The sequence below is a fragment of the Elephantulus edwardii genome, unplaced genomic scaffold (assembly GCF_000299155.1).
Source record: "Elephantulus edwardii isolate Elephantulus edwardi_28Jun2011 unplaced genomic scaffold, EleEdw1.0 scaffold00174, whole genome shotgun sequence".
Taxonomy (NCBI): Eukaryota; Metazoa; Chordata; class Mammalia; order Macroscelidea; family Macroscelididae; genus Elephantulus; species Elephantulus edwardii.
The window spans coordinates 3,722,291-3,737,380 of record NW_006399924.1 but is presented as its reverse complement, the minus strand read 5'-3'; the positions used below and the strand labels follow the sequence as shown (position 1 = coordinate 3,737,380).

At 38.0% G+C, this 15,090-nt stretch overlaps 1 protein-coding gene and 1 pseudogene across 2 annotated transcripts in view; one reads left to right on the top strand and one right to left on the bottom strand.

The window, feature by feature from the left end:
- Positions 1–15,090, top strand: part of MAGI3 (membrane associated guanylate kinase, WW and PDZ domain containing 3) — a 296,586-nt gene that overhangs the window by 233,720 nt on the left and 47,776 nt on the right. For both annotated transcript variants that reach the window (XM_006895704.1, XM_006895705.1), the window contains exons 9-13: positions 6,684–6,872; positions 9,037–9,642; positions 10,876–10,907; positions 11,647–11,803; positions 14,015–14,106. In XM_006895704.1, the coding sequence (XP_006895766.1) occupies positions 6,684–6,872; positions 9,037–9,642; positions 10,876–10,907; positions 11,647–11,803; positions 14,015–14,106 (1,076 nt within the window). The remainder of the gene's footprint in view (positions 1–6,683; positions 6,873–9,036; positions 9,643–10,875; positions 10,908–11,646; positions 11,804–14,014; positions 14,107–15,090) is intronic.
- Positions 3,273–4,618, bottom strand: LOC102862472 (annotated as a pseudogene).

Genomic DNA, 15,090 nt, shown 5'->3' with positions numbered 1-15,090 from the left:
ATCCATCTAACATCAGCTACAATATCTCTAGTACCACGACCCCTTCTGAAACCAGCCTGGTAAAAGACATTAAATTGCATAAAAAAAATTAGACTACGTTTATGGTTATGCAACTCAGTATAGTACTGAAAAATCTCTCAGTAAACATTTTAAATATCTTAACTGCGTGATGTATGAATTGTATTATATGAATAGATGAGATAAAAATAGATCTGCCAGGAAAATTTAAGTCATCTTTTTTTGTGAATTAGGTGAAGACTTACAGAGCAGTTTTCCATTCAACAATCATGTACATTTTAAGCCAGATTTTTAGAAAGCTAAATTTAAACAAAACTATTGAAATTGTGTATTTTTACTATTTGACTGAGTTTTCATAACTACCTTAATGGTTGGTGGGATGATAGACATGACAGGAAGTAAAGGCAAGTATTCTCTGCAAATATGTATCATTTTTAGTTCTAGCATATTCTATAAAAAGGAACTTTGGTGCAAGAGAAGAAAAATCTGACAGTATATTTCCATAAAGACTTCTATAAAAAAACAGCTCTCCATTGAGTCTATGTCAAGTGGTAACAGCCCTGCCTGGCGTTCCAGGTTCCAGGGCTGTAAATCTTTATGGGAAGAAACTGCCTGTCTTTATCTGGAGGAGCAGCTGGTGGATTTTACCAATGCAAAACTGAACACAATGCCACCAGGTGGGATAGTTCTGTTCTCTTTTATAGATTTGCTTTCAATCAGGATTAACCATAAAAGACTTGATTTTTTTGTTGTTGTTATCTTAGTAAGCTTTCAAAATACAGACTTTACAAAGGGACTATTTTCCCCCCTTTCCAAAAACATTTCCTGAGTGTTAGTGTAAGAGAAAGAAACTAGAAACTGTTTACTGATGGTTCAAGATCCACTCTTTCCGTCAAATTATAAATTAAAAACAAAACCAAACACATTGAATTGAATTAATATGGATTGCATCTCAGTTGGGAAAGTCTGCTGAAAGGGACCTCTCCAGAGTACTGAAGAGCAATGATGTCAGTCTGGAGAATAAGGTGCACCTGATACAGGCCATGGTCTTCGCAGTTACATGCTATGCATCAGAAAGATGGAAGATGACTAGAGATGATAGAAGGAAAATTGATGCCTTAGAGCTGTGATGCTGGAGAAGAGTATTGAATATACTATGGACTGCTAGGAGAACAAACAGGTTTGTCCTGGAGAGTGAAACCAGGCTGCTCCTTGGAGGCAAGCATTCTGAAGCTCCGTCTGGCATACTTTGGGCATGTTGCAAGGAGGAAGCAGTCCTTAGAGAAGAACATTATGCTTGGGAGAGTGGAGGGACAGCACAGGAAGGGAAGACTCTCGATTAGATGGATTGACTCAATGACGAGTAATTGGGGTAGGTGTGTCAGAGACAATAAGATTGACTCAGGATAGAGCAAGGTTCAGAGCTATTGTATATAGGGTTACTATGAGTCATAGCAACAACAACTATGTCAGTGTCAAGGAGACAAAGAGTCTTACCATTAGACCTATAGGCAACATCATGATAGATGGAGAAAAGATTGAAACTGTCAACAACTTCATCTTAGATCCACAATTAACACCTTTGGTACCATCACTCTGGAATTCCAGGGATGTATTGCACTGGGAAGGTCTGCAGTTAGGGACTGAGGAATAATGATGTCTGTTTGAAGACTAAAGTGTACCTGATTCAAGCCATGGTTTTTCCATTCACTTGCTATGTATCTGAGAGCTGGACAATGAATAAGGATGACAGAAGAATTGATGCCTTTGACCTTTGATATTAGAGTACTGAACATCCCATGCATGGCCAGAAAGACAAGAGGGTGCAATTGGTGTGCTCTTTGGAGGCAAGAATGATGAGGCATCCTATTTCTCATATGTTGCTAAGAGAGGCTATTCCTTGGAGAGGGGCATGGTGCTTGGAAGAGTGAAGGGTCAGCGAAGAAGAGCAAGACCCTTGACCAGGTGAATTGACATGGTGACTGCTGCAGTGGGCTGTAGTGTGTCAGGAGGAGTGAGGATGGCACAGAATAGGACAGGGTCAAAATCTGTGGTTCATAGGGTCTCTGTGGGTAGTACTCAACTCGACAGCACCTAACAAACAGCAACTATAACAAACTTACTTCTCTTGAGTTGATTCCAACTCATAGCAACCTTCTATCACATACCTGAGGGTGGAAATTTCAATAAGGTTACCCCACTTTCTCCCTTGGGGTAGCGGTGGGATTCAAGCTTCCAACCTTTTGGTTAGCAGTGCAACAGACTATGCACTATGCCACTGAAGCCCCTAAATTATAGAGGATACAATATTATTGTTGTTATGTGCCATCGAGTTGCCTGTGACTCATAGTGACCCTATGTACAGCATCTCTGAAACCTGCCCTGTCTTGAGCCAGTGTCGCTGACTTCAACACACCTACCCTCATTACCCCAGTTACTGTATCAATCTATGTCACCTGGAGTCTTCCTCTCCTGTGCTGTCCCTCCACCCTCCTGAATATGATTCAAATCCTTGCCTCCAAGGAGAAACTTGTTTCCATTCTCTCCAAGACAGATCTGTTTGTTCACTTGGTGGTCCATGGTATGTTCAAGAATTTTTCTCCAGCACCACAACTCAAAGGCATCAGTTCTTCCTCTGTCATCCTTAGTCATTGTCCAGCCCTCTGATGCATAGCAAGTAGTTGTGAAGAACATGGCCTGGATCAGGCACACTTTAGTCTCAAGACTGACATCATTACTCTTTAGCACTTTGGAGAGATCTCTAACAGCAGACTTCCCCAGTACAGTTTTTCTTTTGATTTCCTGACTGCTGGTGCCAAGAGTGTTGATTGTGGAAACAAGCAAGCTAAAATTGTTAACAACATCAATCTCTTCTCCATCTATCGTAGTATTGCCAGTTGGCCCATATAAAATTTCATTTTAATAAGCATCAATAGGTTTTTTTGTTTGTTTTGGAGGGTTTTTTCCTCAGTAAACTTGTTTTAAGGGACCTCAAAATTCTGTGTCAAATTTTTGGTCAAGTTATTTCCATTTTAAAAGTAGTGATTTTAAAAACTAATAACTTAAAACTGCCACAAGAACAAGAAGACAGATGGTCCACAGAGCATTCCTTTCCTTCTGAAGGTTTTACGATGCATTGTGATCATTAACCAGTCTTTTACTATTAAACTTAAATGGCCAGTTGAGACAAACAGTTCTGAGACTGTTCTTCCACCACTGATGAAGGCTGAGGTGGCAGATGCTGTGGATAATATTCATTTAGCTTTCTGAGCAGGCTTGATGACCTTGCCAGCTCCAGCAGCCTTCTTGTCTATTGCTTTGATGACACCCCCAGCAAAATGACCCAGAGGAGGGTAGTCAGAGAAGCTCTCCACACACATGGGTTTGCCAGGAACCATATCAACAATGGCAACATAACCAGACTTGAGGAATTTGGGGCCATCTTCCAACTTCTTACCAGAACAGCAAAAATAGATCTTCTCTTGAGCTCAGCAAACTTGCAGCAGTGTGAGCTGGGAGACAATCCAGCACAGGTGCATAACTAGCATTGATTTGGCCAGGATGATTTAAGATGATCACCGGAGCAGTGAAGCCAGCTGCTTCCATGGGTGGCTCATTTTTTCTGTCACCAACCACGTTGCTACGTCAGACATCTTTCACAGAGACGTTCTTAACATTGAAGCCAACATTCTCACCAGGCAGAGCTTCACTCAAAGCTTCATGGTGCATTTCAACAGACTTTCTTCAGTGGTTACATTAACTGGGGCAAATATGACCACCATGCCAGGCCTGAGACCACCAGTCTCCACTCTGCCCACAGGGACAGTACCAGTACCACCATTTTGTAGACAGCCTAGAAAGGCAGACACAGGGGCTTATCAGTTGGGCGAGCTGGTGGCAGGATGCAGTCCAAAGCTTCAAGCAGTGTAGTCCCACTGGCATTGCCATCCTTCCGGGTGACTTTCCATCCCTTGAACCAAGGCATGTTAGCACTTGGCTCCAGCATGTTGTCACCATTCCAACCAGAAATTGGCACAAAGGCTGCTGTGTCAGGGTTGTAGCCCATTTTCTTGATGTAGGTGCTAACTTCCTTAATGATTTCCTCATATCTCTTCTGGCTGTAGAGTGGCTTGGTGGAATCCATTTTTTTAACACCAACGATCGGTTGCATCACACCCAGTGTGTAAGCCAGAAGGGCATGCTCACGGGTCTGCCCATTCTTTGAAATACCAGCCTCACATTCACCAACACCAGCAGCAACAATCAGGACAGCACAATCAGCCTGTGATGTTCCTGTAATCATGTTTTTTATAAAGTCTCTGTGTCCTCAGCCATCAATGATGGTCACATAGTACTTGCTGGTTTCAAATTTCCACCAGGAGATTATCAATGGTGATGCCACACTCACGTTCAACTTTCAGTTTATCCAAGACCCAGGCATATTTAAAGGAACCCTTTCCCATCTCCGCAGCTTCCTTTTCGAATCTCTCAAAGGTTCTCTTGTCCATCCCACCACATTTGTAGATCAAGTTGTGGTGGACTTTCCCGAATCTACGTGTCCAGTGATGACAATGTTGATATGGGTCTTCTCCTTTCCCATTTTGGCTTAGGTTTTGTAATGGTATTCACCAACACCTGTACTCTGGCAACAAACCTGTTGCAAAAAAGCTGAATAAGCTTCAATAGTTTTTAAGCTATTGGTGCTTATTCAAATGCTTACTCAGGCTCTCCTCTTCATGGATACACAATAGTCTGAATTAGTATAAAATTCCCTCATAAGGATATTGTACTTGGAAGGGTCTAGGGACAGCACAGGAGAGGAAGACCCCAGATGAGATGGATGGGCACAGTAAGGTAATAAAGGTAGGTTTATCAGAGACAGTGAGATTGGCTCAGGATAGAGCAGGGTTCAGAGCTGTTGTGCCTGGGGTCGCTATGACAACAGCAACCTCCTTTATAACTTTATAAACCTTTATCTTCCATGAAAGAGTTTATTGATGCTGATCCAAACTTAATCTATAACTGAATAAACGTATACATTTCCAAGAGTTGGAGGAATTTGGTAATAAAGGTGTTCTTTGAGTGCATCATTTTAATTTTCTGTAGTGAACACTTTAGGGATGAAAGAAAGTTTAAACAGAACAATGCAGAGGATATGTAAGAAATTGCCTTTTTCTTGCAGTTAACACTGTTACTGTTAGTGGTTGAGTCATCTGACTGACAGCAACCCTGTGTGTGTTAGAAGAAAACATTTTCCAAGTTTGCATTAATCATTGTCTGTATCTGAGGCCATTGTTGCAGATCTCGTAGCAGTCCATGTCATTGTGAGTCTTCCTCTTTTTTGCTGACCTTACTAAGCATAATGTTCTTCTCCAGGCACTGGTCCCTCTTTTGACATGGCCAAAGCACGTATGGCAAAGTCTCACCGTCCTCATTTCTAAGGATCACTCTGGTATTATTTCTCCCGAGACACATTTGTTTGTTCTGGCATGCTGTTATTTTTAAGTGCTGCTGAATCCGCACATATTCCCAGCAAGCCTCCGCGCGTTAGAATGAACCATTGTCGAGTCCTGTGCCGTCCTCACAACTACTGTGTCAGTCCATCTCCTTGTTAGAGTTGTTCTCATTTTGTTTCCTTTATGATGTATTAGAATTAAGTCACATAGACTATCTTGAAGATTGGCTTTGAGGACTCTATTCATTGTAATAGCATTTGTTCTCAAGCTCATTTTTCATGTTGGCACAGAGGTGGAAAACAACCATACATTACTCGAGATCCTTCTCATCCTAAAGGTGTCCTTGTCCTCTTTTTTGTTGATCTTCAACTTTATCAAACATACCGTGCCTCTCCTAATAACACGCCCAAAGCATGTGAGATGATGTCTCACCATCTTCATTTCTGGCTGTACTTCCCAGACAGATTTGTTTGTTCTTTTGGCGGGCAGTCCATATTATGGTCTGTACTCTGCATCATCAACTCAAAGGCATCAATTGACTTCTATCCAGCTTTCTTGATCCAGCTTTCACATGCATATGAAGCAACTGAAAACCCCATGGCTGGGGTGTGGCACACAGAAGTCCTCTCAAAGTGACATCTTTGCTTTTGAACACTGTGAAGAGGTCATTTGTGGCAGTTTTCCCAATGCAATACATTGATTTCTTGGCTGCTGCTTCTGTGGGCATTAATAGTGAATTCAAATAAAGCGAAATCCTTAACAATGTCAGTCTTTTTTTTTTTAATCATGACCTTACTTATTGGTCCAGTTGTAAAGATTTTAATTCTCCTTATGTTAAGATGTAATCAAAATTGACAACTGTAGTCTAATCTTTATCAGTATGTACTTCAAGTCCTTTTCAATTTCAGCATATTACAAGCTGCAGTATATTAATGAGCCTCCCACCAATCCTGATGCCAAATTCCTCAAATAACAGGATTCTATAAAATAAACATTATTCACTAGTTGAACTTGGCTACATTTTGTTTTGCAGATAGGGTTGATGACTTAGTTTAGGATTGTAAATTCTAACTCTTCAACGTTAGTGTCTTTTGTTTGTTTTATCGTCTATTAGATTTAAGTTCTAGAGATTGTCTTGAAGATTGGCCTCCAGGAATACATTCATTGTGATAACTTTTGTTCTAAAACCCATTTTTCATTTTGGCACAGATGTAGAAAAATCTCACTTTACCCGAGACCCGTCTCAGCTTAAAGGTGCCCTTGTTCGAGCATCACTGAAAAAAAGCACAATGGGGTTTGGTTTTACCATTATTGGTGGAGACAGGCCTGATGAGTTCCTGCAGGTGAAAAATGTGCTAAAAGATGGTCCTGCTGCTCAGGATGGGAAAATTGCACCAGGTAATATTTTTTTTTAAACTGTGTTAGTGTTTTTTGGGAAGTTTCCCCCCCCCCCAGAATTACTTAAATAATGATGACATTATCATAGAAATTTAAATGGTAAGAAGTTTGTGTAATTTAATTTACATAGGTGAGACTAAATTATAGAAACTGGAAAGAGCAATTGAACAATCTAACATTTACCTATCGTTTTCTTTAAAAAATGATCCATTCAGATGATTATAGTAATATCAAACACATTGCTATATCCAGCAATTTTACTCAAATTTTCCTTAGTCTTACAGACTAAAATTGAACTTCTGGGTTAAGAATTACAGAGTAGTAGTATTATTTTTACAGAATTGTGTAAACTTAAGTTGCCTCTTCCATAGTTTTGCTGAAGTCTTTCTTTTGTAAATGTTAGATATTTTAGTATGGCTGACAGTGTTTGTAACTGAGGAGATCAGAAGAAGTTCAACACTTTTTCCCTTTAAACTTTACTAGTACATTGAAGTTACTTAGAGTTTTTACTAGACTTTTCTAAACTTGTTATTTCACATACCATGTACATATAGCCTCAGTTTGGATGTTATTGCTATACTTTTTTTTGGACAGATACCAGGTCATTATCAATTAGGTTGTAAGGATCATATTTATATTATGCTTTTCCATCAAGGTAATAGAAACTTAAAGCAAGAAAAGCTAAAATAATTGAAAGTTATATTTATAAGCAAAATTACTTTTTAGCTCTTTTCTATTTCTTTATAAGAAGTTCTGGTAGTTTAGTGCATTGTATGCCTAGGCTACTACTAAAAGAAAGATCAGTGTTTGGGATCCACCAGCTGCTTTGTAGGAGAAAGATGAGGCCGTCTCCTGCTGTAAAGATTTACAGACTCAGAAACCTGGTGGAGGATCGCTGTGGGTCAGAAGGCTATGGCAGCGGACTTGGTTAGTGTTTTTAGGATTTTTGTATAATTTACAAATTCTAGAGATAAAGATTTTTCCTAAGATTTTTTTATGTTTTCACCTTATCTTTTTAACATTTTGTCTGTGAAACATATCTCTTATCCATTCTATATGCTCTCAAGATTTTATAGTACTGATTCAAACTTGTCTAAACAATTGTAGCCTACTTTGTATACTATTACAAACATTTCATAAAAGGTCTGGGAGATTTTTCCAGAGAAAGAAAGTAAAAAATTATTTCTAAATATTCTGACTTCCCTATCATTTAAGATTATGAAATAAATTTCCACAGACTAGCATCTGTTCATAGTACTATGTATGCTGATTTTCTAAAAGGCTAAATTTAATTAGGACAAATTAAAGCACCTTTACTTGGAAATAACCTTTTAAATAATCATATTCAAATAAAAACTGTAAATGAATGAGACAACAAAGGACAAATTTTAAGCCAAAGCTGCGTTTAAAAAAACAAAAACAAAGCATACCCAATTGATGAATGTCAAGTGGTAATAAATCTTGAGCTAAAATGGTTATAACAACATAAAAACGGAAAAACAAAACCACCTTTTATAAGAATAACTTTAGCTGACATTTTTGTCTTAAATAATTGCCCTTTGCTTATGTTGTTTTGTTTTTGCTTGTTTGTCCTTTAGAAGTCTGATTTGAAATAGATTCAAGATCTTTACAAAATATTCATAAGAGAAAATTCTAGTGCTAAACTCTACATTTCTGAGAAAAAAAAATGGGACTTGAAGTACATTTTAACCACTGGTTTCTTAAAGTCAAGAAATAAGGTAGCATTTAAAGATAGACTGGGCAAAATAGCCTTTGCAGTAATTAGCTTCTCTTCTGCATATTAAATAATTATCACAGTGTACCCACCATTGTGTAACCACTTAGGTCTGACTTAAAATGAGTTTACAGGGCTTCTATTTTTATTATTTTAAAGATTTGCTTGAGCTTGAGGTCATACTCTTTACTTCTAAAATAATGATTTTTAGAAATTTGCATATGCCTTTTGGAATGGAATAGTAAAAGAAAGAAAGGCATGTGTGTGCTGGAAGTCTCTTTATTCCAACAGTTAAGTCCACAGCAAGAAAGTTCCAGCATTCAAATTTAGGTGCTAAATTACATTTGCCTCCCCTTCCCAAAGAATTAAATTTGGAATGAACTTATTTAGGAATTCAAATTCTTTTGTAACATGATTATGTTTCACCAGGTGATGTTATTGTAGACATCAATGGCAACTGTGTCCTTGGTCACACTCATGCAGATGTTGTCCAGATGTTTCAGTTGGTACCTGTCAATCAGTATGTAAACCTCACTTTATGTCGTGGTTATCCACTGCCTGATGACAATGAAGATCCCGTTGTGGACATTGTTGCTGCTACCCCTGTCATCAATGGACAGTCATTAACTAAGGGAGAGACTTGCATGAATACTCAGGATTTTAAGCCAGGAGCGGTGGTTCTGGAGCAGAATGGAAAATCGGGACACACCCTGGCCAGTGATCGTCTCAATGGACCATCAGATCTCAGTGAACAGAGAGCATCCATGGCATCATCAGGCAGCTCCCAGCCTGAACTAGTGACTATTCCTCTCATTAAAGGCCCTAAAGGCTTCGGGTTTGCAATTGCTGATAGCCCAACTGGGCAGAAGGTGAAAATGATACTGGATAGCCAGTGGTGTCAAGGCCTTCAGAAAGGTGATATAATTAAGGAGATTTACCATCAAAATGTACAGAATCTAACACATCTCCAGGTGGTAGAAGTGCTAAAGCAGTTTCCAGTAGGTGCAGATGTGCCTTTGCTTATCTTTAGAGGAGGTGAGTTAAAACACAGCAAGGAAGAGTCTACAGTGTTCCTGCATTTATATCTACTAATTATCATTCCTTACAGGTCGGAGTGCCACTCCCCCAGGTGCAGCTGGTAATTGGTGTGCATTTTTCTTAGGTTCTGTCTGATTGCTTCCATAATCAGTGCCATTTTTAGAACTTTTTGTTTTCTTCCATTTAGTAGTAGTTCTTTGTATCCATTGTGGATTTCCCTCTCTCTGTATTCTATGTAAAAATATATATCCTTAATGACCAGGGAGAGTCACACCAATGTACTATTTCAAATGAAATCATTTCCTTTTCTCCACTTGATGAAAATAATAGAAATTGACTCTTTCACCTTGCCAGTGGTGTTTGTTCATCTGGACCTCTATACTCCTCTGAAGGGGTCAAGGAGTTTCAAAGAGCAGAGATTTCTGTGAATATTTAAATGATTGGATGGTGTGTTAATCTGTTCTGCAGAAGCAATCATAACAGCTTGTACTTATGAAACTTTTTTTATTGTAAGCTCTACTATCTACTTGTAAATGTTAATTGTGCCCCACAGTTCACATGTGAGGGAAATAGAATTCTTATTTCCAAGGTCATCAGCTGATTCAAACTACTACTCTAAAATAGTATAAATCCAGTCCCAAAGACTAACTGCAAAATTGCCTTTTAATAGACTTTCTTATATCCATTGCTACTAGTGTTGTCTACTTGAAAGAATGAAATTTAGCCTGTCGTTTCTAACTTTCTAACGTTATTGTTCATTTCTGAGGCAAATGAGCACTTACCTTCATTAGAGACTTTTTCCTCTGCTCACTGCCTTCTTTGACCATTGTAGTTCTTCTCTGGGTGGTGATACAAGAGACTGCTCAGAGAAAGGTGCAAATCTGTGTACATGCTGTAGAGTTACGCAAGACTCTAACAACACAACAAAAAGGCTGGGGTTTGATGGCAGAAAGATTTAATATAGCTATTTTCTGCCCTGCCACGTATTGATTCTCTGGTGCAAGGAAGTCAAATTAAATCTATTTGAGCCTTAGTTTACAGTATAAAATGGAAATAACATTTATACTTTAGGATTATCATATGAATTAAATGTGTGATGCACATAGGAGGTGTTGGATATATAGTTTACCAGTTAACTAAAAGCTAAATCTAGTTTCCTCATAAACATAAGAAGTGATGTGTGATCTGGGATTGTTTTCTGTTTCTAAAACTTGACTCATTTTTTTAAAGGTCCTCCTTCACCAACTAAAACTACCAAAATGGTGAGTATACAGCTGTTCTTCCCATAACCCAAGAGAGATGTCATGTTCCCCTGTGTCAGAACAATCCTCGTGGTGATTATTGATGGAGAGATCAGGAGATACCCCTGGGCTTGTATGAGTAGCTCCAAGAGAGTGTATATATAAGTTAGAAAATGCCCCTGGGGGAGGTATGTGCTCTCATTGGTAACAATTTCTGCTAAAGAAATCCAAGAGGCCCATACAATCCTACCTCCTAAATATTTAAGTACAGAGGGTCCCTTTGCTTTCTCTGTGATTCAGACACATAAGGGTACAAAATTAAGGAATGCTTCTCCCGAAAACCGTAGGGCAACACAAGTTAGGGCAGAAGATGAACTCATGCTCAGAGAAAGACATAACAGCTTCACATGATTTCATGGGAACTGTGAATATTTGCATTTAGATAACCTGCTTACATCTAAGACCCTAGAATTTCTAGAGTAATTGTGACCTTCTGTACTTGTGTTGAGTGTTATAAGAGCGGTAGGCTTTCAAAGCTGAGACAGTACCTTCTTTGATACTTCTGACTATCTTTTTTATGAGTAAGCAAGTAGTCTAAAAGAAGACTTAGTGATTCAGTGGGTAAGTACACGGCTCCTAACCAGTTGACAGTTTGAACCCACCATCTGTTCAGTTAGCACGCCTGGCTCAGACAATAGTTCTCTGAACTAATCAAACAGCTGATTTTTCAAAATACTAAGTAGCCTCTTTTCCATTGCAGAAAACAGATAAAAAGGAAAATTCAGGAAGTTTGGAGGCCATAAATGAGCCCATTCCCCAGCCTATGCCATTTCCACCCAGCATAATCAGGTCAGGATCCCCAAAATTGGATCCTTCTGAGGTCTACCTGAAATCTAAGACTTTATATGAAGATAAACGTAAGTAGTTGTGGGATATTTTAGGAGAGCATGTAGCATGATAAATTTACATTGCTTTTTAAACTGAGACCTCATCTTTCAAAACCACATTGAAAAAAGTATTCCTTCATTTACATTTCAATAGATCTCTGGGCTTCTTCCATTTATATTCAACTTTAATTTTTTTTTTTTCAGAAATGTATGTTAAGTACCAACGATATACTAGTCCCATATTAAGTAGTTGGAATATTCATAAATGAATAAAAAAATGTGTGTATGTATTGGTCCTTCATCTAAAAATATTTATTAAAGATATATAGAAAAGATGATTATGTAATCAAGTATGTATACAAAAATGCAAATTAGCTTAATAGATGCAGTGATAGAAAAATGGACTGACTAAATTGGGATCCAAAGTAAGAAATATAGGTAATAAAAAATTTCAGGTAAGACTTTATATAGGACATAAAGACTTGACCAAGTCTCTAAAGATGAACAGGTCTTCCTGAGGAAGACAGCAGGGAAACAAGGAGGCAGTAGCATTTGTGTGTTGACTTTGTATGGCCTGAATTCCACGAGCAGTTTATTTTGACTGGATATGTTTGCAAAAAAGCGAGAGAGGAGAACAGAAGCAGATTCTAAGAGATTGATTAAGGGCAATCAGAGGAAACTAGAGTTGGTCAGATAAATTATGGCAAACCACTAAGTGGTTTTACCTTTTGGGAAAATATTATTGGACTTGTGCATTACAGAAATTCTCCTGGCAGAAGCATGGAGGATCTATTAGAGGGGTATGCAGTTAGAGATAAGGATGCCGAAGAGTAAATACTTTAGAGGAACCCAGCTGAGAGATGAGGAGATGGTATAAGACGGGAATTTTTTTACTAGTTCATTTACTAATGATAAATATATTCCAAAATGAAGTTATTTAATAAATGTTCATTCTGTTTAAGAAGTAGGTCTTAATTTTACTTTAGAAAAGATGTATGCATATGAAAATGCATATAAATGACTGGGCTAATTTAACTAGTTGCCTTTATCTTGATATTGCAAGGGCTTATTTCTAAAATGAAAACAAAACATAAGCATGACAAAATAGTGCTTTAAAGTAGTATAACTTAAGGGCTCTTGTGTGTAAGGAAGTGTGAAGATGGCACAGGATAGAACACGTTTCAGATCTTTTGTTCATAAGGTTGCTATAAGTCATACTCAACTTGACAGCACCTAACAACAACAATGGAGAATTGCTTTCTTCAGACTTCCCATGCCTTGGCCTAACACATTCTTAGTGTAAACTATGTAGCTCCTTTTTGGCCTCACTCAGAAATTGCATGATTTGCATTGATGAGTGCTTTTTTTCCTAAAGTTCTGTGAGTCTAATCAAAAGCATTTATTAAAAGAAATCACTCCAAAGAACTTTATCAGGAATTTGCCCTATATGGTATCTCCCTTATTTTTACATAGTCTACATGTTTCTAATATTTCCCATGAAATAAATTCTACTTACAGGTAACAAAAACTTATCTGTAGAGATGAAATTTTTGTCACGAGATAAATTTTCTGACTTAATATTCTCGTAGTTATAGTCTGCCTTTCAGCAGCAGGAGAGTGTGGATCAGGAGCCAAGTCCTAGATATAAACCTGGGTTCAAGTCTCAACTGTGTGCCTTTGGCCAAGTTACTTAAGACCAGTTTCCTTGGCTACAGAATGATGCTGATGATAGATGATAGTGGACTTTTTATGTCCTTTTAGTAATAATAATCTTATAAAGTTAGGCCAAATAAGCATTTCAAAGGAAATGCTTTTTTGAGACCAAGGTATTAGTTTAAGAGTAGAAAACACAAAAAGAAATGTGGCCTTTCTTACCTTGGGATTTAAAGTGCCTTGCTGAGATGTTAGTTTAAATCACTTATGTTGACAAAATCTTAAATTGAGTGATGTTGTAATATTGGCCAAGCATTAGAAGTTTATGACAGCTTAATACTGAGGGCATGGAAGTAGAAGGAATTATCCTGAGCATTTTTGGTAGGAAGTTTGTTCAGGGTGCAAAGTGAGAATCAGGGGTGGTTGGGGCTTTTTGGTGGCATTGATCTCTAGTGTTTTCACATGGTAAAGAATTCTGAGATTACAATTTATTACTATCCTGTATTACCCTATTCTGTATTGTATTTTTGTCTCAATTTCCTTAAAGTAAATCAGAGTATTTATTTTCTGTTTTCTGATTTTACTTAGCACCAAACACCAAAGATTTGGATGTTTTTCTTCGGAAACAGGAATCAGGGTTTGGCTTCAGAGTCCTAGGAGGAGATGGACCTGACCAGTCTGTAAGTTTACACCCTTTGAAGTTTAACTATCCCTGCTAAAACTTTTGAGTGAACCGTTGGTGAGATATGGCAATTATTTTGTTTTGTTTCATTAAAATTATTTTCTCTTTTACATTATTGGCAGCTTAGAAATTCAGTGAATATCAAAATCCTTTGGAAAAAGAATTACAGTTGTCTATTTCAGAGTAGCACATTTAATTTATGTAATATATAGAGAAAGATAATTCTGCTGGATTATGTGTTGCCCTGTATGAAGGTCAGTGGTTCAAATCTATCAGTTGCTCCTGAGAAGGAAGATCGACAGTTCCCTCCCATAAAGATTTACAGTCTGAGGAATCTAATGCAGTCTTAGTACTATGGGGCAAAATCGACCCAGCAATAATGGGTTTGATTTTTCTGGTTTGATCTAAACCAAAAAAAAACAACCCAAACACCTAAAACATTCATTGTCATCAACTCAGATCTGATTCATAGCTGACCCTTCATTTGGTTTCTGAGGCTGTAACTTGCAAAACCTCTGGTGGATTTGAATGACAGCAGTGTGACCTCTAGGCAGCTCCCTATGGACTCTGCCTTCATAGATCTTTGGTTACGTATAGCTCAGGCCTGATTCGTCATATCGACTGTAATTGTAACAATCATCCATCCAAGACAAGTAACCCTTAAGACACATCTTCCTATACAGGGCAGGTGTAAGATAGTTCTTGATGAGTTTGGGGTTTTTTTAATTTTTTTTAAATTTTTTTATTATTAATTTTAATGAACATTTACAGAGATTTTGGATTTCCATTCATTCATTGTTGCACTTTTCTCCCCGCCCACCCCCAGTTCGCCCTTCTCTTTGAAAAGTAAAAGAAAAATTCCTTCATTGGTATACAATTCCACCCCTCCACCCCCACCCCCACTCCAAGTATACTCCATTCTTTAACCTTCATTCTGGACTCTTATGATAATCATAATACCCTACAATATATTGCTTTTAAA